A 23,762-nucleotide genomic window follows, 5' to 3' on the forward strand; every position below is an offset into this window, starting at 1 on the left:
CAGGGCCCAATTTTCCCATCACATCCAACCTGCAACAGCAGCTCATGGGTTCAGCAGTGGTGGTGGCTGAAGATCAGCCCCAGCTCCACTGAGCTCAAAGAGATTTTCCCAGAGCACTCTTCAAAGCTCTTGTTCTCAGAGGAGCCTAAGAAAGACACTGCTTTGTGCTCACAGTGTGGGGGGGCTTTATCAAGAAAAAATATGTGTGGCTTTTGTGAACAGAGCATGCCACATGCAGATTTGGTGGGCAAAGCTCAGAATAAAATCTGTTCAAGGAGCTCATAGGATTCATTTGGTCAGTTTCCTGTTGGATCAACAAGCATTCAAGAGCTGCTGGGCTCTGAGTTAGACCTGGGGTATAAGAAGAAATAGCAAGGCCTGTCCCCACTATGGAGGAATTCAGTGTGAGGGGGAAGATAGACACGCAATGCAAGAAATGCCTCGTTTGAAGTAAGCCAGGGTGTTTTGGAGCACCAACCAGGCCTGTCCTCAACCCTGAACTGATAACATCAGGGAAAGCTCCCTGGGGAGATGACATCCCAGCTAAGTAAGAGGAAGGCAACAAGGGCAGGCTGTGGAGAAGGAATGACACAAACAGAGGCATAGAGATATGAAGCATGTGTAAGGAGCCGTAGACAGCCTGCAGTTATTAAAGATGAAAGTGTCAGGAAGAGGAGGCAGGACACAGGAATGCAGAGGTAGTCAGGGCCAAAAAAGTGAGGGAGACCCTGGCCTCTCTGGCTATGGGGTGAAGCTTTATCCTCAGGAGAATCCCTGAAGGATTTGAGGCAGGAAAGTAGTAGGGGTAAGGGAGACTTACATCTTGATTAAACTGTCAATTGGGGGAGAATCATTCAAATTGCTTGTGAAACAGATTGATGAAAGATTTCCACTGAAAGGGGAAATTTGCAGGCCTAGCCATAGTTAAGTACTCTCTTTTTTCAAAAGGGTCCAATATTAGTCTGAGGATTTTTTTTAGGGGTGTCCCTAAAACCACCTGGAGATAAGATGCATGTGTCTGTCTCTAAAGCTCTCAACATCATTTAGGGGAGTGCAGGCCCTCTGAGGGTGCTTAAAGGAAGTGGGGCCTTTCCGGACCGTCTTGTTGCTGCCACCTTTTATTGCAGTGACAATATCAGGTTAGGAACGCAAACTGTGCTGTGATCTGTTTGTTTTATTTAGCAAAAGTCATGTGGAAAGGCACTGTTTAACCTGAGTTGCAGTCAACTAAATCTTGCTGAAAAGGAATATTTTGGATTAGAATTCTGCAGCCATTCCGGAAATAACGTAAGTTGATTTTATTCTTCGTGTCTTGAATTTCTTCTAACTACAGTTTGCATGTAGGTAGGTAGGGCCGAACCCCAACCCCCCTGATTGAAAAATTAAAACATTTCTACCCTTGCAAAATAACTGAATTTAATACCTATTTTCCCTCTTCCCTCCTTGTTCATTGACAGTTATCTCAGTTTGCCAAACACAAACTCTTCTGTGCCCACACTTCTGTTTTGTCACTCTCAACAGCTATCCACACTTCATCCGGAATGAAGACTCCCGACCTCACGTGAATACTGAGGGCATTTCCTTTGCTGTTTCTCAGGCCCTTATGCTCCCGAGGTCCTTCTGTTACATCCTGCTGTGGCCTTATCTGTAGTCTGTTACCTTCCCAGAAAGGCTCATTAGCTCTATTAAGCTGGCACTTGGGGGACTGCATGATTCAAATGTAGAGCCAAATGCCTTCATTAGTCTTTGTAGCCACTAATAAGCCTCGTATGTGACACCTCTGTCATCCTACTGAGGCAGGGGAGCAGTGATTCAAATGTCAACAACAAAGAGTTTATAGATCAACAGTGTTCACTGTCTTGGGAAAAAAGGAGCGACTGATGGAGTGTGGTGGAGGGACGTCATGTCTTGGACAGTCTTGTTTGTTTCCAACTATCTTTAGAAATCTAAATAGTCCTGGTATTTGTTCATTTCATGTTGACCTTTATCTGGTACAAAAAGGGCAAAAATCTGCACTCCACTGCCACCTTCTACCAATTTTTTTCCTCAATGTTATTACAGGTTTGGTTGGAACTTCTGAAGCCCATAACAAAACAAGTAAAAAGTAAGTATGGAAAATCATTTAAGGAACATAGTTCTCCGTTCACACTTGAAAAATATTTCAGGAACCCCTCACAATTCCTCACCTTAATATTAAGGGACAAAGGGCCTTGGATAGATGATTGCAATCCTTTACACATCCAGTAAATTTAGCAGTTGAGAAAATTGTCTTAATTTGGCCTGAGATGAAGCAGCTCACGTTGCTGGGGAACGCGGGTAATTACAGCACTCTGTGGATTGGCTCTAGGATTATTCCTCTTGCTCTAGCCTGTAAGTCTTCAAGCACCCTTAATGTCAATCTGCGATGCCACTCACCTCCCTCCTGAACATCTCTGCTTTTATCCTGTCACAGGCATTGCCTGTTGGCTTCTGTTCATGTTTGAGTGCCTCCTGTGAATGAAAGAGTGCCCCCTGAATTCCACGATCTTGTGTGCTGGTTCTCAAAATTCAAGATGCGTTATGATCCCCTGTGGTTCTGGCTAAAATGCAGGTTCCTGGACCTCATTTCTGGGTTGGGGGGCCAGAAACCTACATGTTTCACAAATTCCATAGGTGTTTCTGAGACAGGTGGAGTTCAATCAACACTTTCTTTGTTTGAGACAGGGTCTCAGGATGTCGCCGAGACTGTCCTTGGAATTGGCAATCCTCCTGCCTGGCCTCCCAAGTGCTGGGATTACAGAAGTGCCATACCATACCCCATTCAATCAACACTTTGAGCAACACCATTTCATTGTCTCTTCCTGGTTCCACTCCCCCACCCCCCAAGCATGTTACATGTTGATGCTTCCCACAGTTCTGTTTGTCCCCGCTGTGTAAAATCATTTGTCACATTATTCCAGCAGCCTTTGAACTGATTCTCCCCAATCTGTCATCAACACAACTCTCAGGGATTAATTGAAAATAGAACCCTGACCATATCTTCCTCCTGCTTAAAATCTTTCCTTGACTCCCTGTTACCCTCAAAGTCCAATCTTCTATTCAAAAGATGTTCTAAGCACTGGAGTCTGACTATTTTCTAGCTCCACCCCTGCTACTAACCATTTATATTCCTCTTCTGTTGCCTTTAACAAAACTAATCTCACAGCTAAAATGTAGGATGCCCTATCGAACTGGAATTTCAGATAAACAAAGAAAACTTTTGTATAAGTACATCCCAGGCAATTGCTAACTGAAATCCAAATTGAACTGGGAGTCCTGCATTTTTATTTGCTAAATCTGGCAGCCTTACTCAGATGTCAGCTCCTCTAAGCAAGACTTCCTTGATCTTCTCCAAACCCTTTTGTCTGTCTGGTGTTACCCCTGTTTTCAGGGCTTTGTAGTGGTGTCTGGTGGCATCTTTCCTACCAGATTGGCAGCTATTAGCTGTGTTTTTACTCCCAGTATCTCCCTGGTACAATACTCAGCTCATGATAGGCACCAGCAAGTATTTGCTGAATGAATGGTGCTAATGCTGAGTGTATGTGGTTACTTCTGATGCAAACAGTTACCTCTTCATTCTCCTCTTTCTCTTCCCCCTCCTCCTTTCCATGCTGGGGATGGAACCCAGGGCCTTGTTCATGCTAGGCAAGTGCTCTACCACTGAGCTACATCCCCAGCCCCAAATTTCTTATTTTCAAATGCAAGAAGGTGGGCAAATAAGTAGATGTGGTTTTTTAGATGTATATTTTAAGGTAGAGACATTGGTCTTTATGAGGTCCTGAAGCCAGGTGATACTGATCTGCCCAAGTGAAATTGACCATCTCTCAGGCAGGAATGCAGAATTCCAGGTAGCGAGTGGTTTATTTTTCTGGGTGGGACACTTCTTAGGAGAGGGCATAGTAGGTCCCAAAGAGGCACATGGTTATAAAAAGAAACTCAAAGGGAGAAAGGGTGGGAGGAGGGATGGGAGAACTTTCCCAATTGGTATCCACATGGGGACATAAGACTATACATGTGAAAAATTGAAATACAAAATAATTAAAGTCTGTTGGAAGGAGTAATGGAGAGGGGAGGGGAGGGAAGAGAAGGTGTGTGTGTGTGTGTGTTTAAGACCTGTAACTGTTGTGATGGACATTTAAATAAAACTTATGGAGATATTGTGTTTTAAGATCCTAAGGAAGTTGTTTTCAAATTTATGGTGAAATTTTTCCCAGTGGATCCTGGACATCTTCGGGAAGAACTCACAAGGTATGGTTCTTACCTGTGTGTCTGCTGCATGACCTCACCTGAGAATCCTTATTCTCTCTCAATCAAGGAAGGGACTCTGGCTTGGCTTTAAGTCACTCTCTGGGAGATGGTGTGGGACTTGAGAGAGGGAGGGCCTGGTTGATTCCCAAGTGTTAATCTTCCAAAAGTTTGGAATCTCAGGAGAAGGAAGGGTAGCATTCTAGAAGTGGTAACAAACCTGGGTGACTCCTTGGCGGTTAAGCCATCAACTGTCACAGCCATAAGCATGACATCTGTGTTTTGATCAGCATAGGAAGATGCCAATAGATTCCCATGGTCATTGAAAATGTGTGTGTGTGTGTGTGTGTGTGTGTGTGTGTGTGTGTGTGTATCCTATAGGCAGAAAGTGAAACATTCTGTAATGATGACATGTACTTACAATTATGTAGACCTACTCTTGCAAAGATACATTGTTAATAGAACACTCCCCCAAACCTTACTCTGCTTTCTAGATGTACACTCTTTCTCACACATAGAATTGATCTCATCTAGCTCAGCCCTTTGGTTTACAGATGTGGAAATATCTCTTGGGAGGTAGAGTGACTTGGCCAAGATCACAGAATTTTGGCAGTTATTCCTCCTAATGTCTCTCCTCCTACAGGGTTCATGGATAGTTCATCCTCACCCCTTTAGTACAAGGGACTTTTCTGAAGTCTTTCAGAAGGGATATTTGTAGAAGTCACTTTTTTACAAGATCCCTTTCAGCTCTTTCCACATTTGTGAGTTACAGTCCATTTTCCCAGATTACTTGCTATCTTGACATCAGTATCACCTGCATTTGCTACCCTGTTTCAGTTGAGTTTTAAATTGTGACCAATTTTGATGGAGATAAACTTTCTCAAAAATATGAGAAAATCAATGTGATGATAAATGATTCATCAGCCACTCGGAGCAAGGATTTAGTATTTGCAGTAGGCAACTGCCTTCTTAACAGCAAGGACTGTGTCAAATGACAGGAAGTTTCTTTTCTTTTGGCAAAGAGCAAAATGAAATACATGGTCCCTTTTGTAACTGAACTCATTATTGTCATTTACACCTACACTTGAAAACATTCAATGGCAAAGGTTAGGCTTCCTTTAAATTTTCCCTCATTGGTCATTTCAGAATACTTGATGTAGCTGAGTTTTTACAAGGATGCTCTCTGTTTGAAGCAGGTACATGGATTTGTGAGAGTGGTGTTCAAATACAGCTTTTCTACTTGAATAAATTCTAATGCATTAGGAGTGTTCACAATTTGAAGGGTTGTAATGATTACTGCTTTTGTAAGCTTAATAACCACCTGCTAAGTGTTCTCAGTCTGGATTTTTTTCTATCACCTGCAATTAATTTTGATCTATCATGTTGCATTCAAGGCCTTAGTTACTAAAACATTCTACATAGAACTTTATTTAGAAAAATCACATTTTACATAGAGAAATGCCCACAGTAGATACTCAATAAATGCTTTAATATATAAAGTAAAACATTGTAATCAATTTTTGTACTGTGAAAGAAAGCAGTCAGCAGTAGGATCTTCAATATACATATTTTCCCCCAAAAGTTGATTCTTTTTTGATAAGACCTTAAAGATTGGGAGAAATGCTACCTGTTTGGCAGAGCCCTAACTACCAACCTGCATTTGATGGGTTCCTGATGAGGCTTTGGTGACAAAAGTGGAGATGTGGTTGAGTTCCATTCAGTAACCATTGATTCCATACCTACTTGTTTAAGCACTGAACTGGGCTTTGGTGACATGGATTTAGCAGTCCAGGAGAAGGGAATAGCACAGGCCCAAGCATGGCTCCACTGCCTCGATTCCTAAAACACACTCTTTTGGATAGGAGGACTATCCAAATAGCCTGGACTCAGTGGCAGACCTGAGTTGTAGCCACAGTTTCAGTATCTTTGGGTGATATGGCCTTGTCAAAACTGCCTAATCCCTCTGTTTGCAGAATTGTAAAATGGGTTGATGGCTTCTGCTCCACCTGCCCCCTGAGTTGTTCCTGCAGTGCTTGACCAAGCTTTGTGAACAGTGCAGTGCTGGCCTCCCGAGTGCAGTCATGCTTGCAAGGGCTCTTGTTCTCTCTAGTTTGGGATGTGGCTTGTTCCATGGCAGAAACCAGCAGAGGAAGATTGCCCAAGTCCCTCCAGTTGGTGACAAGCTTTGGCCAGGGCAATTCCTAAGGGTTCCAAAACCTGCCAAAATGCTGGATCAGCTGAGTTGTGGGCTAGGGCTGGTCTGGGGCTGAAGCAAAACCTATGCATTAGTCACCACCCCCCAAAAAGGCATCTCACTGGCTGGGGTGCTGTTCCTTCCTTGAATTGTCTTGAATCTGGGAGAAGTGTATTCCTGCTTCTTTGTCAAGAGATTTTTCCTAACTTCTTTGAAGGTATCTTTTTACTCTTCAAATAAAGAAGGATTTGGCTCTGGGACGGCTTCCATGCAGTGACAACTGTACAGCATTGATGGTGTCTCACATCTTACAATGTAAGTAAAACCTGTGTACTTTGGGGCCTATCAACCAGGTAGAGAATCAAACAAAGGAGGTGAACATCTCCATTGGACCTGGCACTATGCTAGCCTAAGAGGAGAGAAGGCCAGGAGGAGATACAGAGGAGTGACATGGTCCAGCAGAACAAGGCTGCATCACTGCAGTAATTGAGATTTGGATCAGATCCTATTTCTACTACCTCCAAACAGTTGTAGGACAAGTCCCCTAACTTCTCTGACTCTGAATGTCCTTGTCTTTCAAATATTGACAAGTGTACCTTCTCACGGGGTGGTTCTGAAGATTAAACGTAAATGCTGATTTTTGTCTAACAGTTCACTTCTCCTTACTGCCCCTGAGTTTGCTGTTCAGGAGCTGGTTTAGGCAAATCTGGGCATGGACTTGGCCAGGCAGGCCCTGACTCCCTGCACTTGGCCCAGAATGTCTGTGCTACTTGCTCTTTGCAGTACAGTGTCACATTCAGTGTGATTTCTGTGTTACTGTTCATCACGGTTGCAGAGAACAAAGCACAGAATCCATCAGGTAGAGAGAGGCTAAGAGGGAAAAAGGCCTCAGGCATCTATTAGTGCTCCTTATATCCCTGCAGCCAAGTAATTGGACTGCTTTGAAAAAGTAGACAGTAGGAGGCCTGGGGAATAGTGGGGGCCTGCCTTGGCGGGGGGACACTTAGCAGGCCAGAGGGTAGGGTCTAGGCAGCTGGAGATAGCATCTGTTCTTCTAAGGCCAGCTGGACTTTCTCTTTCTCTTAGAGAGGCCTCCCAAGAATACATTGTTCCTTACTAATCCTGAAGGATCATAACCACTTCTTTGTTTATTTCATAAGTTCGTTTTTGACCTCTGTTCCTTACCTTCCTACCAGTCCATAAATGGTAAATTTCTAATTTCACTGGGAGCTCCAGAATGAAGTGTTTGGATAGGGACAGTGTCTGAATCAATGTTTATCAAGTGACTCCTAGCTGGGACAAGTAAAGAGAGCCCCAGGATCTTAGAAAGGCAGTGAGCAGTAAGAGCAATAGTAATCGGGAAAGACTGATAGAGAAGGTGGCTTTAGTTCTGGGCCTTGAAGGGACATATAGGAATTGGATAGGTAATGGTAGATAGAAAACAGCATAAACAGCAAGAAAGAAATGGAACAAGAAACAGCTTAGATAGAGGATGCAGAATGGTCCCACATTGGTCAGGCATAGTGTCCATTTAGAAGGGGTAGTGGAAATTGAAGCATCATTTTGAAGGGTCTTAAGTGCCAAGTTCATTAATCATGCATCCAAAATTGTACTTGGCACTGAGGTATGGAGAGCGGAGTAGAGCAGATTGAGAAAACATCCTTCTCCAATAGCTACCCTCTTAAAGTGGCAGTCAGAGATGTGAGGCTCCTAGAAGACTTCCTTTGTTGGGCAAGTGAATGGATTTTTGTTGTTGCTGTTTTGGTTTGATTTTTGGCTGTGCCAGGGTTTGAACTGAGGGCCTTGTGCTTGCTAGACAGGTGCTCTACCACTTGAGCCACTTCACCAACCAAGGGGTCTTTCTTTGGGGGAGCCCAATTTCATTCTTAACAGTTCAGCCTTATGAGGTGGAGCATTCCCTAGTGGCCATTCCAGGCATAGCACAGAGCTCTTCAGCTTTTCCAAGGAAAATTTTGTCAATAAAAGCTCATTCCAATGTATCAACTATATCATACTTGAATTCATCCCCTCCACTGTCTTCTTTCATTGTAAGAACCCTTGTAAATGCTACAATGTATTCCCACCTAGCACAACAACAATAAAAAAAACCCTTGAAATTCCAAAAAATAAAACAAACATAAAAAAAAAAGTTCATTCCATGGAAAAACAGCTAAAGCTCCATTGAGTTAGGTTTACTCAATGCATACAGGTTAGACTCATGCTCTAAGGTCATGTTTGTAGTACAATCAGATTGCTCATGTATCTGCTAATTCACTGATTTATCCAGTATTTCTTGAATGCCTGCTATATTCTAAACATTCAGAAACCCCCACCTTCTGATCTCCTTTGCTTATGTCTCTCTTACTCACCTGAATGTCAACGGTAGGCAGAAGGAGGCCTGCTCTAGGCAGACACTCCCCTCCAAAGCCAATTTGTACACTTCGACAATTTCTTTTTGGCAGTAGTGGGGTTTGAATTCAGTGCCTCGTGCTTGCTAGGCAGGCACTCTACCACTTTAGCCACTCCACCAGTCCCAATTTGTACATTCCAAATGAAGCTTCCCTCTTATAAACTCCCTTTGTAATTCATTTGATACAATGTTATGCTGGCTACTGTTGTAGAGATCATAGCAGTGAAGTAAGACAAAAATCCTTGCCCTCATGAAGCTCACCTTTGGTCATTGTTGGCCAACATAAGACAAATTGTATGATAACCATTAGAAGGTGAATAGAGCAATGGGGAAAAGGAAAGCATGGAAGGGAGATGGGAATTCTGGGGGTAGGTACTGAATAAAGTTAAAGTGGTGAGAGTAAGCTTAGTGTGAAGGTGGTAGTTGAACAAAGACTTAAAAGAGGTGGGAGAGCAAGCCATGCAGCAAAATCCAGGCAGAGAAAACACTCAGTGCAAATACCTGGAGTGGGAACATGTCGGGATGTTCCAGAAACATCAGAAAGACTTTTGTGGCTGGTTGGAGCTGAGTGAGAAAGAGAGAACCAAATCATGGAGGGCCTTAAAAGCATACTAAAGACCTAGAGCATGACTCTAGTTGAAGTGGGAAGCCATTGAAACAGAGAGGTGAAATCATCCAAATTGGATTTCAAGAGAAGCATGTTAGTTGCTGTATGAAAATAGACCTTAAGAGGGAATGGTAGAAGTGGGGAGACCAGATAAGAGGAAATTGCAGAAGAGAGAGCTGATGGGAGTTTGAATCAACATGGTAACGGTCAAAGCGCTCATAACATCTGTTACCTTCTGTCTCTGGTAATGTTGACTCATTTGTATATCACACTTTTCTTCCTAGAGTGTCATAGTGTTACATAGACAGAAAAATAAGGATGGTCTTAAGTGTTCTTATGTTTTCCATGGGGCTAATGTGAACTCTTGTACTTAGTGTGTTGTGTGTGTGTGATTTTAAAATAATTCTATTGAGGTAAAATTTACCCATTTGAAATGCATAGCACAATGATTTCAGTAAATTTATAAAATCATGCAACCGTTACCACAATCCAGTTTTAGAACATTTCTATAACATCAAAAGAAATCTCTTGGGCCCACTTGCAATCACACTGTTCCTATGTTAAGCTCCAGGCAACCACAAATTTACTTTCTGTTTCTATACATTTGTCTCTTTTAGACATTTCATGTAAAATGGAATCATAAGATATTTTGAGATTCATACATGTTCCAGATAGTTCCTTGCTATTGCTAAGTAGTATTCCATTTTATGGATTTAGCACACTTTGTTCATCTATTCACCTGGTCATGGATTGTTTTCAGTTTAGCCATTAAGAATAATGCTACAGGGCTGGAGGTGTGACTCAAATGGTAGAGTGCCTGCCTAACATGTGCAAGACCCTGACTTCAGCCCCCAGTACCACAAAAAAAAGAAGAAAGAAAACGAATCATGCTATAAACACTGGCGTACGATATTTGTGCCAATGCCCATTTTCTTTCTCTTGTGTATGTTCCTAGGAGTGTGAGTGCTCATTCTTGTGAAAAACTATGTTGAACATTTTAGGAAGCTGCTCAACTGTTGTCCAAATTCTTACAGTAATACCAGAAATGTACGACGCTTTCAATTTTTCTATACCCTCACTGACACTTGTCTAACTTTTTAAATTACATTCTAGTAGGTATCAACAGTCAGCGCACAGCAATTATGATTACCATTTTCTCAGTGGTTAGTAGTGCTGAACACTTTTTCATGCTTATTTCTGTTTTCTTTGGTAAAATGCCTATTTAAACCTTTTGCCATTTTCAAATGAGTTACCGTATTATTAAGTTTTAAAAGATTTTTTAAATGTTCTGATTTATATGATATGTAATTTGCAAATTTCTCTCCCAAGCTGTGCCTTGTCTTTTCATTTTATAATGATGTCCTTTCATTTTAAATTGTCTTTTGAGATACAACATATTATTATTTTAATGGAATTCTACTTTCTAAATATTTTTTAGTGTTAATGTTAATGTTTTCAGTATTGTATCTAAGAATTCTTTGCTTAACTTAAGAACATAAAAGAATTTTTTCTACTTAGTTTTCTTCTAGAACTTTCATAGGTTTATCTCTTAGTGTAGGTTCATAACCCATTTTGAGTAAATTTTTGTATACTTGGTGTGTGGTAGTGGTCCAACTTCATGTTTTTGCATGGGATGTCCATTTGTCCCCAAACCATTTGTTGAAAAGACTATTGTTCTCTTATTGATTTATCTTGGCACCTTTGTCAAAAACCAGTTGTAAGGGTTTGTGTCCAGACACTCAATTATGTTCTAATGATCTGTCTGTTCTTTGTCCATTACTACACAGTCTTCATTGTGGTAGCTTCAGAGTAAGTTTTGAAATAGGAACGTGTACATCCTCCAAATTGACTTTTTCTTTTCAAAATTGTTTTGCTTATTCTGTATCCTGTGCATTTTCTTATAAAATTTAAGATTATTTGTCAATTATTACACAAATGTCTGCTTGGATTTTGAGGGGGATTATGTTAAATTTATAGACCTACTTTGGAAAAATTCACCATCTTAACAATATTGAGTGTTTTATTTTTTCTCACCCACCCTCAACAATATTGAGATTTTAAATTTATAAACCTGAAATATCTCTCCACTCATGTAGATCTTTTAAAAATTTCTCGAGGCCACATTTTATAGTTTTCAATCTACAAGTGTTACATTTCTTTTGTTAAATTTATTCCCTGGTATTTTGTTCTTTTTGATGTTATTACAAATAGAACTGTTTTCTTAATTTGAGTTTTGGATTGCTCATTACTAGGATAGACAAGTACATCTACTTTCTGCATATTGATCTTTTTCTTGCTGCCTTCCTGAGCCAGTGTGTTAGTTCTGATAGTTTTTGTGGATTTCCTTAGGACTTTATACATGCAGGATCATGTTGACTCCAAGTAAAGAGAGTTTATCTTTTGCTCTTTAGTGCAAATTCCTTACATATCTTCTTTCCTGATTACACTTACTGGAATCACCAGTAAGATGTTGGTTGATATCTTTGTATTTTTACTGGTTTTAAGGGAAAGCATTTAAATTTCTTACTATGTGGTATGATTGTGATGTTAAGCTATAGGTTTTTCATAGATAGCCTTCATCGGATTCAAGAAGTCAATTTCGTGTTTGTTGAATGTTCTTAACATTGTCCATGTATTTTACTCAATAGGAGAGTGCCATGGGAGTCCATGGAGAGTTTATGTACTCTTACAGAACATATACAGCTAACAGGTGTGGCTATCACTGTTTTCATTTTATCTGAGATTAGAAGTCACAATTTAGAACAAAGTGTTTCAAACTTTGACTTCGGGGAAGTCAATGACCAGGAAGTAACTCAGAGAAGTCTGATAAGGAGAGAAGAAACATAACAACTACAAAGAAGACCAAAGAATTCAAAAGTCAAAGCAGTCTGAGGCCACTTAAGCCAGGGCAGATAATCCAAAATACCTCGGTTGCAGTGTAGGCACAATGCTATAGTGGATGTTTACAGCAATAAGCTGGAGACATCTAGAAAAGAGTAAATTATGATCTTGGATAAACTGCCAGCTCTTTGGAACTGCCAACTGATTTCAAAAATGATTCATCTACTGAGGATTCCAGATAGCTGGGGATTTACTGGGCTCTCAATGTACAGAGTGATGATGACTTGGCTGTGCCTGGCTTGCATTATATTTAGCATTTTTATTCCCTTACTTGATAAAAGATGATCAGGGTGGAGGGAGGTTGGGGGTGTCATAGGAAAATATCAGAATGGTGTGGCTTAAATGAGAGAAATTTGTTTCTCAGCATTCTGGAGGTTAAAGTCCAAGAGATCAAAGTGTTGGCAGGATTGGATTGTTCTGAGGCCTCTCTCCTTGGCTATCTCCTTGTTGTGTCTTCACATAGTCCTTTTACAGTGTGCTCACATCCCCAGCATCTTTCTGTGGGTCCAAATTTCTTCATTTTATATGGACACTAGTCAGACTGGAGTTCAAGTCCCCTCCCCAGTATTCTTAATTTAAATATAACTACTCTTTAAAAATTCTCTTTCCAAATTGAGTTGTTACCAGAGAAAGGTGAGGGGGTTCCCACAGCTTCCAAGTTTGCATACAAAATTACAGGTCCTTGAGATCCACTTGTGAAAAGCATTTCAAGGTGTCTAACAAGGAGACTCACAAGGTGGAAATTTTAGCAAGGACTTATTTTAGTATAACCGAATAAAGTAGGGAGAAGTGTGTGCGGGTGGGGTCAGGGGAAGATGGAGAAACATTTCCTGGTCCCTATGGAGGAAATGGGAGTAAAGACTCAAATATGTATCTGTAGTCTTATACTTTCTGAGCTGGGAGAATACACGCCATCGAGTCCAAGTCTAGCAACCCTAGTCATTAGACAATGGATCTGGGTGGCCAAGATGGGAGTTAAAACATGGAGATGTCATTTAAGCCTACTCAAAACACAGGGAAAGAAAGTGAGTTTTAGGTCTTCTTTTGCCAGACATGACTTTTATTTTTTTTTCTGTCTCTCTGCCCATTCAAGGAACCTTGCAGCTTGTTAACATCTCAAAGAGGAAGGCAGATGCAGATAGTCACTGAAAGTCTCCCTGTTCTCATCTAAAAGAAGATGAGAGGGGACTAGCTGCTCTGGCTTTTCAGTTTTTGCTTTCTCATTCCAATGTCTGAGCCTGGCCCTTTCACTGTTTATTAATAATATAATTTTATTGCTTTCTCATCTATGTATCCTGCCTCAAAGTCACCTTTGGTAGTACTGGGGGTTAGGAGTTCAACATATGAATTTTGAGGAGACAAAATTCAACCTATAACAGGCATTAATTGGAAGGTTGTTGGGGGAGAAGGAAACCCTAACAAAATATGCAACTGTGATCTTAAAGCCTTTAAGATCTGTAGTGGGTCTGGAGCTTACTACACAGAGACTTCATAGCAACCTACTGCTCCTGATTCAAAAAATAGCCAGTTGATTTTCCCCTATAGAAATACAAATATACAGAAAGTCCATGGTGGAAGCACAGAGCTACAGTGGTTACAAAGAAAGGACTGTTTGGTGGAGATCAGAAGGTTTGCCAGGTGCTCTATTGCTAAACTCTTCAATAGAAATGTGAAAAATGTCACTTTTTCTGTCATGCAGCAGAACTGGGAGACTTTCATGAAGAAACAGTTAGGAAACATCTGGCACAAGCCCGGTACTTACCAAATCAAGACTGTTTAGAGAGCAAGATCATGCACTTTCATCGGCAGCACATGTAAGTACTTTTGCTGGCCACCTGCTTCCCTGGTGGAGAATGCTAAAGCTGGATCTGCCTCTGAAGCTTCAGCTTCAGGTTGAAGAAAACACTGAGCTCCTCCTGGAACTCTCAGGAAGGAAGCATCATTCTTACTGCATTTATTAAGCTCATAAATCCTTTCCCCTTGCAGTGGCAGGAGCCCAGCTGAATCAGACATTCTGCTATTGGACATAGCGAGGAAGCTGGATATGTATGGCATCAGGCCTCAGCCCGCCAGTGACGGTGAAGGGACGCAGATTCACCTGGCTGTTGCTCACATGGGAGTACTGGTGTTACGGGTAATGACTCTTGGGTGGGTGGTTATCTTGAGTCAAACATAGGCATCGGTTCCCAAGGAGATCACAATGCATGGTCTTACTACTAGTTAGAAAGGGAAGTAATGGTTGCAAACGTTTTTGGGGTGAGTTCTGTCCCCTTAATGTGCTTTGCTTTCATGTGCAATCTATAATCAGCTGTCTTGATTCTGAGGACTTCACACATCAAAGGCCAGCATGGTGGGGCAATAATGTGAAGAGGTTCTTTGGAAATTCTGGACCAGAACGTTTGTGCATCCAAAAAGCTTAGGCTGTGACATTGTCCCTCCAGAGAAACCCTGAGGGGGTTCAAAATATGGTGTACTGTTCTTTGTTACTTTTTGAGGTGTCCAGTGCTGGCTGGTAGGGAATTAGTGCCCAACCCTGCCAGCAACTGTTGCTGTTTCCTGGTTCATTCTTTACACAAAACTTTGTTTTTCCAGGTTAAAAAAATCAACTCATGGCTCTCTTGTCTTCCAACATCATTAATCCTCACTCCAGGGAACTTTGCCAGAAGTTATTTTTTCAGCAGGCTTTTGGTCTACTAGATATCTTCCCATTTTTGTACTTTTAATGAATTTAGGTCCAAGTTGCCCAACCGTCAAAAATGATTTTAAAATGTATGATAGGCAGATCCCTGGGTAAGTTTGCAAATATATCACTTGTGAGAGAGAAGGGAATGACCTCAGGTATACTGATCAATAAGACCAAGTTAGAGAATTGAAGTCACAAAACAAGACGGGTAAGGACTCAGCTAAGAGATTCTTGGCCTTTTTCATTTATTTCATTGTAAACTTTTCAGCATCAGAGTCACATCAATGGGCAAAAGACACAATGGATCACAAGCATACCTTTTCTCCCAGGAGGGGCTTATTACCCATTGCACTCCAACCCCTGATCCTTGCCATTTCCTACTGCATGAGAGAAGTGGGGAGGGGAGGGGAGCAAGGCTATCCTGTTGCTTGTGATTTCCTTCAGTGTGAATACTTCTGTGGACAGTTCAGAGCAATATAGCTGATCTTAGTTAGATGATAACTGTTTTCCCTAGCCCAAATTCAGTCAAATAGACATTTATGTATTGAGTACCTTTTATGTATTTTTCATTATATTCTTTTTTCTAAAAAAATCAGATTTCTTGAGGTATAAGTTTCATACCATAAAATTCACCAGTTCTAAACTGTCCAAGTCAATGCTTTTTAGTATAGTCACACAGCTGGGCAGCTGCCTATTCATTCATCCTGTTTCCATATATTTATTGTGTATCAGAGGTAAATAAGAATGAGCCTGACTTCCTGGAACTTAAATTCTACTAGGGAAAAGACAATTAGATAAGTAATTACAAACAAATTTGATGTGCTTTGTGTTAAAAATATGGGGTGCTGAGGTGATACAGATCCAAGGGGCTTAACATTTAAGCTAAGAAGTAGGGAAGTTATCCAGGCCAAAGGGATGGGGTTGAGAGATGAGGAAAAGTGTTCCAAAGAAAAAGAATAAAGCGTGACAAACATCATGAAACTAACATTGAGAGAGACATGGCTCCTGCCATTAAAATATTTGCAATTTATTTGGAGAATCTAGAGAAAAAGCGTTCAATATCAGCCTTGTCTATCAGCAGCTAGTCTATCATATGTACTTGTGTTCACATGGCAAGTATATGTGAGCATGCAGAGAATGATAGATGGGGGACAGAAGTAGGGATGACCCAGTGGGAGTGAGACTTCTCGATACTACATATCTGTTTGCATACCTTGGATTTTTGGACAATGTGAATGGATTACCTATTGAACAACAAACAAAAAATAAGCAAGCAAACCAAAAATGCTAAGCTGTTTGGGCAGACCAGGGAAGCAACAGGAATTTAGGGGAGTTAGAAACGGATATAGACCACAGGAATTAGAATATCCTAGGGAAGGCGCTGTCAGAGCTGTTAAGAAGGCTTGGCTATGTGGAAGGCATTATGGGTAAGGAGAATGGGGAGACTATAGGAGGGAAAGTATGGATTTGGGCAGAAGGGCATTTTGGGGGAGCAGTGAGAGAGGAGGCCATAGATTCAATATAGAAGGGGCACCAACATCTCACTCAGATTTGATGATGCTGGCAGTGAGGAGCTATTGAAGGTATTTGAGAAAAGGTGATGTCAGTATTCTTACTTAGGCTTTTTATTTAGCATTTGGATCTGGAAACATGGGGAAGGAGTGAGATTAGAGAAGCCAAAACAGTGATCCCACTGTCCTGGCTTAAACTTTTGCCAGGCATACCCCTTCTGTCTAAGATTTCAGCTTAGCATGTGACCCACCTGAGATACTTGGCTACAGCTTCTGCTTAGCTGGTCAGGATCAACCTGTGCAAAAGATGGGTCAAAAATGATCTGATTCCTGAAGGACATTTTCTATCATAACTGCTGATGCATTCTGAAATCAACCATGTCTTCCATTGTAGGGAAATACAAAGATTAATACTTTCAATTGGGCTAAAATCCGCAAGTTGAGTTTTAAGAGAAAACATTTTCTCATCAAACTTCACGCCAATATTTTGGTAAGTAGGATTCTAACAAATTCTTACTTTCTGTTCACTTGGAGTTTCTTGGTTGTTTCTGCAAATGGTTTGAATATGAGTGGTGAAAGTTGGTTGGCCCTTGGGGGGGATGTACCCCTCTTTTGTCTCTACATAGATGAACCAGAGCTTTAGTCACATTTCTGCTAAAGATAAAACACCAAGAACTCTGATTTGAAGTTCATAATAAATAAAGTAACAGGAAAATGGGGCAGCTGGAATCAAAGGCAAATCTCCGAGGAAACTACTTTTGAGGGATTTGATGAGTCAAAATGGGAGTAACCAGACCTAGGAATATAGAAATAAATCATTTGATTGTCTCTTCTCCACTTTAAAAAGTATTTTCACTTACTTCCCTTAAGCAAAAATTATTAAAACCTTAATACATGCCTAAGTCAGGCAGGATGTAGAAAGTGGGTAGACATGTAAGCAAGTTCAGGGTGAGACAAAGGTGCCAGAAAGGATGCTATTTTAGGACCATGAAGGAAAAGAAACCTGTGTATGAACTAATTTTTGTTCTCCAGAAGACTCAATTTGACCTTCCATCTCTGGATCTTGAAGTTATATAAAAGCATTCATCAAAAGTGTTCATCTGCAGTTCAGGGGGTCTACTGTGAAACTCATGGAGAGCCCCAGGGGCTGCAAGTAGGAACCTGGAAAGGAATTGGGCGGAGCAGGGGGGGAGGTCAGTGCAGTGGGTTGGTGGGGCTGCTGAAAACAGGACTATGAGCATGCCATGTACCCTTGGGCTAGTGGGGGTATGTAGTGAGTCAGGGGATGGGAAAAACTTGAGGTTTAGGTCGGGAAAGCCAAGGTTCCCTAGGACAGATTCAAATGTGCTAAAATAGCAAAACACAACATCATAGAACATGAGAGCATATAGAGGAAGTATTTCTACCTGGTACATTAAAAAGACCTGTGTACATGTAATTATCCTATAAACCCTTCCATCTGCAAGGAAATCTCCTCCTCCCTCCCCTTTCCTGTTGGTCATTTGTAACTTCTTGTCACCTTGAAAGGATGCCCTTTGATGTTCATTTTAACCTAATTTACAACTTCATGAAAATGTTCCTGGCAGAGAAGAAGCAGGGCAAAAAAAAAGCGTTTAAGGCAAGGGGAGTGTGCAAAAAAAGACTGGCTTCGTAGAGAAGGCTCTGTTTGTGAGCAGTGGCCCTGTCTGCTCCTCGGAAGGTTGCCAATCATTTGGTCTCAGTAGGTGTGAAGCCTATGGGGAGCCAAGTGGAAAATCAGAAGCTGCCTGGGCCACTGGATCCATAGCTTAGAAAGAAGGCGTTGAGAATTGAAGGTCTTTGATAATCTGGAAGGATGTTTTGCTTGATGGAAATTGGTTTATACAGGTGCTGTGCAAGGATACTTTGGAGTTCACCATGGCCAGCCGAGATGCCTGCAAGGCTTTCTGGAAGACTTGTGTGGAGTACCATGCTTTCTTCAGACTTTCGGAAGAGCCCAAATCAAAGCCCAAAACCCTACTCTGCAGCAAGGGCTCCAGTTTCCGCTACAGGTAATTGCATCCTGCATATAGGAAAACTATGCGCACTACTTCTTTTCAATAACACGGGAAGCAAAAGGAAGAGTGTGAATTCCAGAAGCAATAAAGAATCCATTGCAGTCACTTGAAAGATTATGCCTATTACTGCTCATTCTTGGTATGGTGCATTTATTCAGTATATCCTAACTGGGAGGCTAGGAGGAGAGGCCACCCTACCAAAGGGGTTGGGTCAGAGTCACAGCAAGGACAGGGGGACACAAGCAGTTTGAGAACATGTACTCAGCGAACCTATTGTTTCTCTTATATGCACTTCACATGCAAGCCATGGAAAAGAAAGCTCAGTAACATCCTTTGGGTGGTGGCTAGGAAAGGTGGAATGAGAAGGCACTGGAATGGATAAGGAGGAGTTAAAAGGATTGAGACAGTACACCGGAAGCTTCTCACTACAGGTCACACCTTGGAGGAATGGAAGCAAGGTCAAATTAAGATCTTGTTTTTACTTGAACACACCAACCTTGGAATTCATTGGAAGAAGCTTTCAAAACTCAGCTAAGTTAAAAAAAAAATCTAATCAAATGCTTCCACATAAGGGATTTTTCAAATCATGGAAGCCTGCCACGGTAAGAGTTGAGATATTTTTTAAAAACATGTTTTGATGGAATCTTTCCAAAGTGTATTTGCAAATCCCTCCTTCTTAAGCAGATGACACTAGCATATTTTGCCCTTTTCTTAATGACCTGAGTTATTATAAACATCACTTATTATCCTCTGCAGCCAGCTGTAGTACAGTGATGGCCTCAGGGCGGGGGAGGCATGTCAGGTTTTGCACTTCAGTGATAAATAGCCCAGACTTTGGGGATTTTATTATTCTTGCGATTTCTTTGTTGGTGCTTATGTTTCTCCCCAAAGTCAGCTGCATTTCTTTGCTAGTGTATGTCTGGTTGGAGCAATCCTCTTCTACTGCTTAGTTAGTTGCTTTTCTTCTGCCATGGATTGGTAAACCAGTTAAGTAGCTTCATAAGGACTAGTGTGTAAAATAAGGTCAGTTGGATCTTTAAAATTTTAAAATAATTTCTGGGTTCTGTTTTGTTGCAGTCGCTCTATTCCTGGTTCTTGGATAAATGGGTATTAACATTAATGTGATAGTCAGTGATTCAGCACATAGGTCACTCATCCAGATGCTTTTGGTTTCAACAATAAACGGGACTTTCAAGTTTGAATAGCCTATTGACTTATGGTGGAATTTTTTTTTTTTTTTTTTGCTTATCTTTATGACAGTGGAAGAACTCAAAGGCAACTTTTGGAATATGGGAAAAAAGGGAGGTTAAAGAGTTTGCCATTTGAAAGGTATATGCTTTTGTTTCTCTCTCATGTTGGTTTTAAGTTGAATTTAGAGATTTATATTCATTTCAATGACTTCTCTGTTTGGGGGATTTCAGGAAACATTACCCATCTCAGTACCATGAACGACAGTGCAGGTCGTCGCCAGACATCCTCTCAGATGTGTCAAAACAAGTAAGGTTTCTGAAAAATTCCTCCTTCTTTAGATAAATGTACTTTGTCCCAATTTCAAATGCTTCCAAGAATTGATTCTGCCAGAATCTCCCAGTGTGTATAAAGGTTACTCTGTTCGAGTAAGTTAGCCTCCCAGGGAGGTCTGCTGTCTCAATCTTTCCTGCCAATAGACCATTTAGTAAACTAGCACTGGTGTGTATCTTATAGACTGGAAGAGTCTGACACCCCTTCAAATTGCAACCTGTATTGTTAACATCTTGCAAAAAAAACCCCAAAAACAGACCCAAAGAAATTTCTCTGACTTTATATTTCTAAAAATAAAGGCTCTACTATTTTATCTGTGGAAATCAGAAGGCTCAGAGGAAGTATAAGGTCTTGTGTTAAGGTTTTAAAGTATTTTTTTTTGCTACTTAATTGTGTAACTTAATTTCAGGAGGAAGTATTGTTGCCCTGGAAATGAGATGATGGCTTCATTTGAGTTTTATAGTATGAACCTTGTTAATCATTTTTCTTTGGATCTCTCTATAAAAATTAAAGAACTTGCATGCCTTCATTCAATGCACAGTTTTTATCCAAAAAGTATCAGAGGTGTAATGATGAATGGTAAACTCTCATGCCCTTCAGAACCCTCCTCTTCATCTTTTTGCAGAAAATAGAGCAGCAAGGTTAGGAAACTTGCCTAAGGTCACACAGCAAGTAAAAGGCAGAGGTGCCAGGATTCATGGATAACTTGGAGGCTGGAAATGGGACGTCGCAGAGAAAGAATAGTGCTGCATGTGCTTTAACGTAGGATAGGACATGGTGCAAATTATTACCCTTTCCATATATATGTATATATACATTTATCAACCCTGGAATGGAACATGGATTGAAATAATTTTGTGAAATCTACTTTATATAACTCAAGCCTAACTTAAGCCCCTGCTCCCATGCTAACTAAATGATTTTTTTTCCTTCTTTCACCAATGATCTTTTCTTTTCTTTCAAGGTAGAAGATTTGAGACTAGCATATGGTGGTGGGTACTACCGAAATGTGAACGGAGTGCACGCATCCGAGCCTATGTTAGATAGTAGGAGGAGGAACTCTGCAGTGGAGGTGACCTTTGCGGCTGAGCTGGAACGTTCCAAACCAGAGGCAGATCCCACATTGTTACACCAGTCTCAGAGCAGTTCCTCTTTCCCCTTTATTTATTCAGAGCCTGTCTTTAACCCTGACCCTGATCCAGATCCCACAGACTTCTTTGAGGAGAGGAGTCCTCTAAGCTCCTTCCAAACGAGCTCCCGGTGTGCTGACAATCACGTCAGCACATCTTCAGGCCTCACAAGCAAAGTGAGTCCAGCAAGGCAGCTAATGTACACAGATGTGCCCTATATTCCTCATACTACTCAGCAGGTTGACATTATGCCTCCCCAAGTCTTTTTTTATGTGGACAAGCCACCCCAGGGACCCAGACGGTCTCCAGTCATGGCAGAAGAAAGGCCAAGACCAGACAGCTATATAGAGCCCACTGCAATAAGGCCAGCCAAAAGAAGCCCAAGAAATATCAGAATGAAGACCTTTCAGCGGGACCTTCAAGAACTTCAAGAAGCCATGGCCAGGACTAGTGGTAGGAGCAATGTCAGTGTAAATCTAGAAGAGGAAGACCCAAATTTAGAAGATGCATTTGCACATAACTTTCAAGAGCAAACCCCAAAAAGGTCCCAGAGCCAATCTGACATGAAAACTATCCGTTTTCCTTTTGGGTCAGAATTTAGGCCTTTAGGGCCTTGTCCTGCTCTGAGTCGTAAAGCAGACCTATTTACATGTCTGTTTGCAGAGCAGGAGTTCCGAGCAGTTCTAATGGATCAGAGTACAGCAGAGAGGTATGTAGCCAGTGAATCCAGTGATTCTGAACCAGAGATTCTGAAGCCAGACAACTACTCTTTGTATGGCAAACGGACAAAATCACCCATGGCCAGAATCCGCTTGTCTTCTGGTAGCCTACAGCTAGATGAAGAAGATGAAGATGTTTCAACATACCAGCTACTGAAGACAGGACTTCGCTAGAACCATGCAATTACCTCTTAGCTTAAAAGTGTGAACTCAGTGAACATTTGTGAACCAGGTCCATGTTACTATTTTAGGTATGAAATAAGGTACTTTTAAATAAGCCTTTTCTTGGACACTCTTAATTGATATTGAGGGAATCGTCTAATTTTGGGCACCAAACTTAGGTGCCTCATTCCCTAAGCTATACTCGTCTGTTTCCTCTGAACAGATTCTGGAAAATGCCTTCTCCTCCCCAGCAATGTGCAGGGAGAGGGAAGTAAATACGTTTCTTTATACACACATTATAGATGAAGGGTATGCATTGAAGAACGTTGACGATATAGGTTGGCGTATGGAATTGGCTTCTGATGTCATTTTGCGAGTTTTATACTTATATAATACTAAACAATGATTTCAGTCTTCTTATTTGTATGTGCCCCAGTAAAAACAGGTTTTTTTGGTGGTACTGTAGGGGGCGTCCGGCCCTCCCACAGCCTCAGGAACAAGGTGGTAGTATAGATTCTCCCAAGAAACACATATTTAAAATTAATATAGGACTTGGCAGAATTCTAAACCCAGGAAATTAATTAGGCTAATTTGTATATTCCTAATGAGGATGTTATGATGTTTGATTTATAACTTCTCTATTCTTAACTCTTATATGTAGTGAGATGAAATTAATGTTAGTTTGTTTATCGAATCTCTCCTGCCAGAATTTATTTTTGCCTTATCTTTGTTGCATGTATGTAGGCAAGAAAGTGAGATGTTATTTTAATAAAGAGTGATGGAAAATTCATTCAATTGAAAAAGCTGTAAGTATGGTCTTCCTTTTGTTTTAATCAATTTCAGAAGTGCTTGGCTCTGGCTTATTACTAAGGAGCAGAACAAGGAAAAGGAGGGTTAAGTAAAGATGTATGGTCAGGGATGAAGTGGAATTGATGGGTAGGTGAAAAAGGAAATGACATTACTGACACTAAGCTGTGTTAATGATTCAAAATTCTATTCTTGACCCATTCAAAATTTCTCTACCAGTTCTCCTGGGAGATATATTTGAGAACTTTATTTTGCTTACTGATCATATTGTTAAGTCTAACATATTTCCAAGACAATGTTAAATACAAATTTCAAAGAAATGAAGGAATCAAAAAACTATTTTTATATATGACTTAATGGGGAAAAGATGGGTGAAATAGTTTTACTCTCCTAGTCCTTACATCAGAAAAATCCCTTGTGCTATACCTCATTGCACCCGTGGGTGCATATGTAGTAACACACAGGTCTAGAGTATGGATTTAATACTAAGAATATATTGAAGCCCAATCACCTATACATTAATTCTACAGATTCTTGAAGGTATTTAGACTTTACCTCAACCTTCTCACTAGGAAAAACTCAAACTCCTATTTCTCATTTCATCTCAATTTCTGGAAATCTTTACCAGATGTATAATTTTCCACAAGAACTCTAGGGTTCAAATGTGTATGCAATCTTTTAATAAAATGGTAATTAGGGAGGCCATATATTGTCTAACCAAGGACATTTTTGAAGGGAACTTTATTAATAATTTTGTCAAGATAGGAGACAGAAATTAGGACCTATGTTTAGTTAGCTATACTCAATTCTAAACATGT

General features: G+C 40.8%; 1 protein-coding gene across 1 annotated transcript in view; it reads left to right on the plus strand.

The window, feature by feature from the left end:
* Positions 1 to 22,911, plus strand: part of Frmd7 (FERM domain containing 7) — a 37,447-nt gene extending 14,536 nt beyond the window's left edge. Inside the window, 12 exon segments of the mRNA XM_074062210.1 lie at positions 1,183 to 1,287; positions 2,062 to 2,104; positions 4,233 to 4,266; positions 6,675 to 6,772; positions 14,075 to 14,189; positions 14,362 to 14,509; positions 16,964 to 17,059; positions 18,436 to 18,599; positions 19,866 to 19,934; positions 20,027 to 20,102; positions 21,091 to 22,108; positions 22,111 to 22,911. Coding sequence (XP_073918311.1) covers positions 1,183 to 1,287; positions 2,062 to 2,104; positions 4,233 to 4,266; positions 6,675 to 6,772; positions 14,075 to 14,189; positions 14,362 to 14,509; positions 16,964 to 17,059; positions 18,436 to 18,599; positions 19,866 to 19,934; positions 20,027 to 20,102; positions 21,091 to 22,108; positions 22,111 to 22,175 — 2,031 coding nt within the window. The 3' untranslated portion in view covers positions 22,176 to 22,911.
* The last annotated feature ends 851 nt before the right edge of the window (positions 22,912 to 23,762 follow it).

This window comes from Castor canadensis, chromosome X, assembly GCF_047511655.1.
Source record: "Castor canadensis chromosome X, mCasCan1.hap1v2, whole genome shotgun sequence".
Classification (NCBI taxonomy): domain Eukaryota; kingdom Metazoa; phylum Chordata; class Mammalia; order Rodentia; family Castoridae; genus Castor; species Castor canadensis.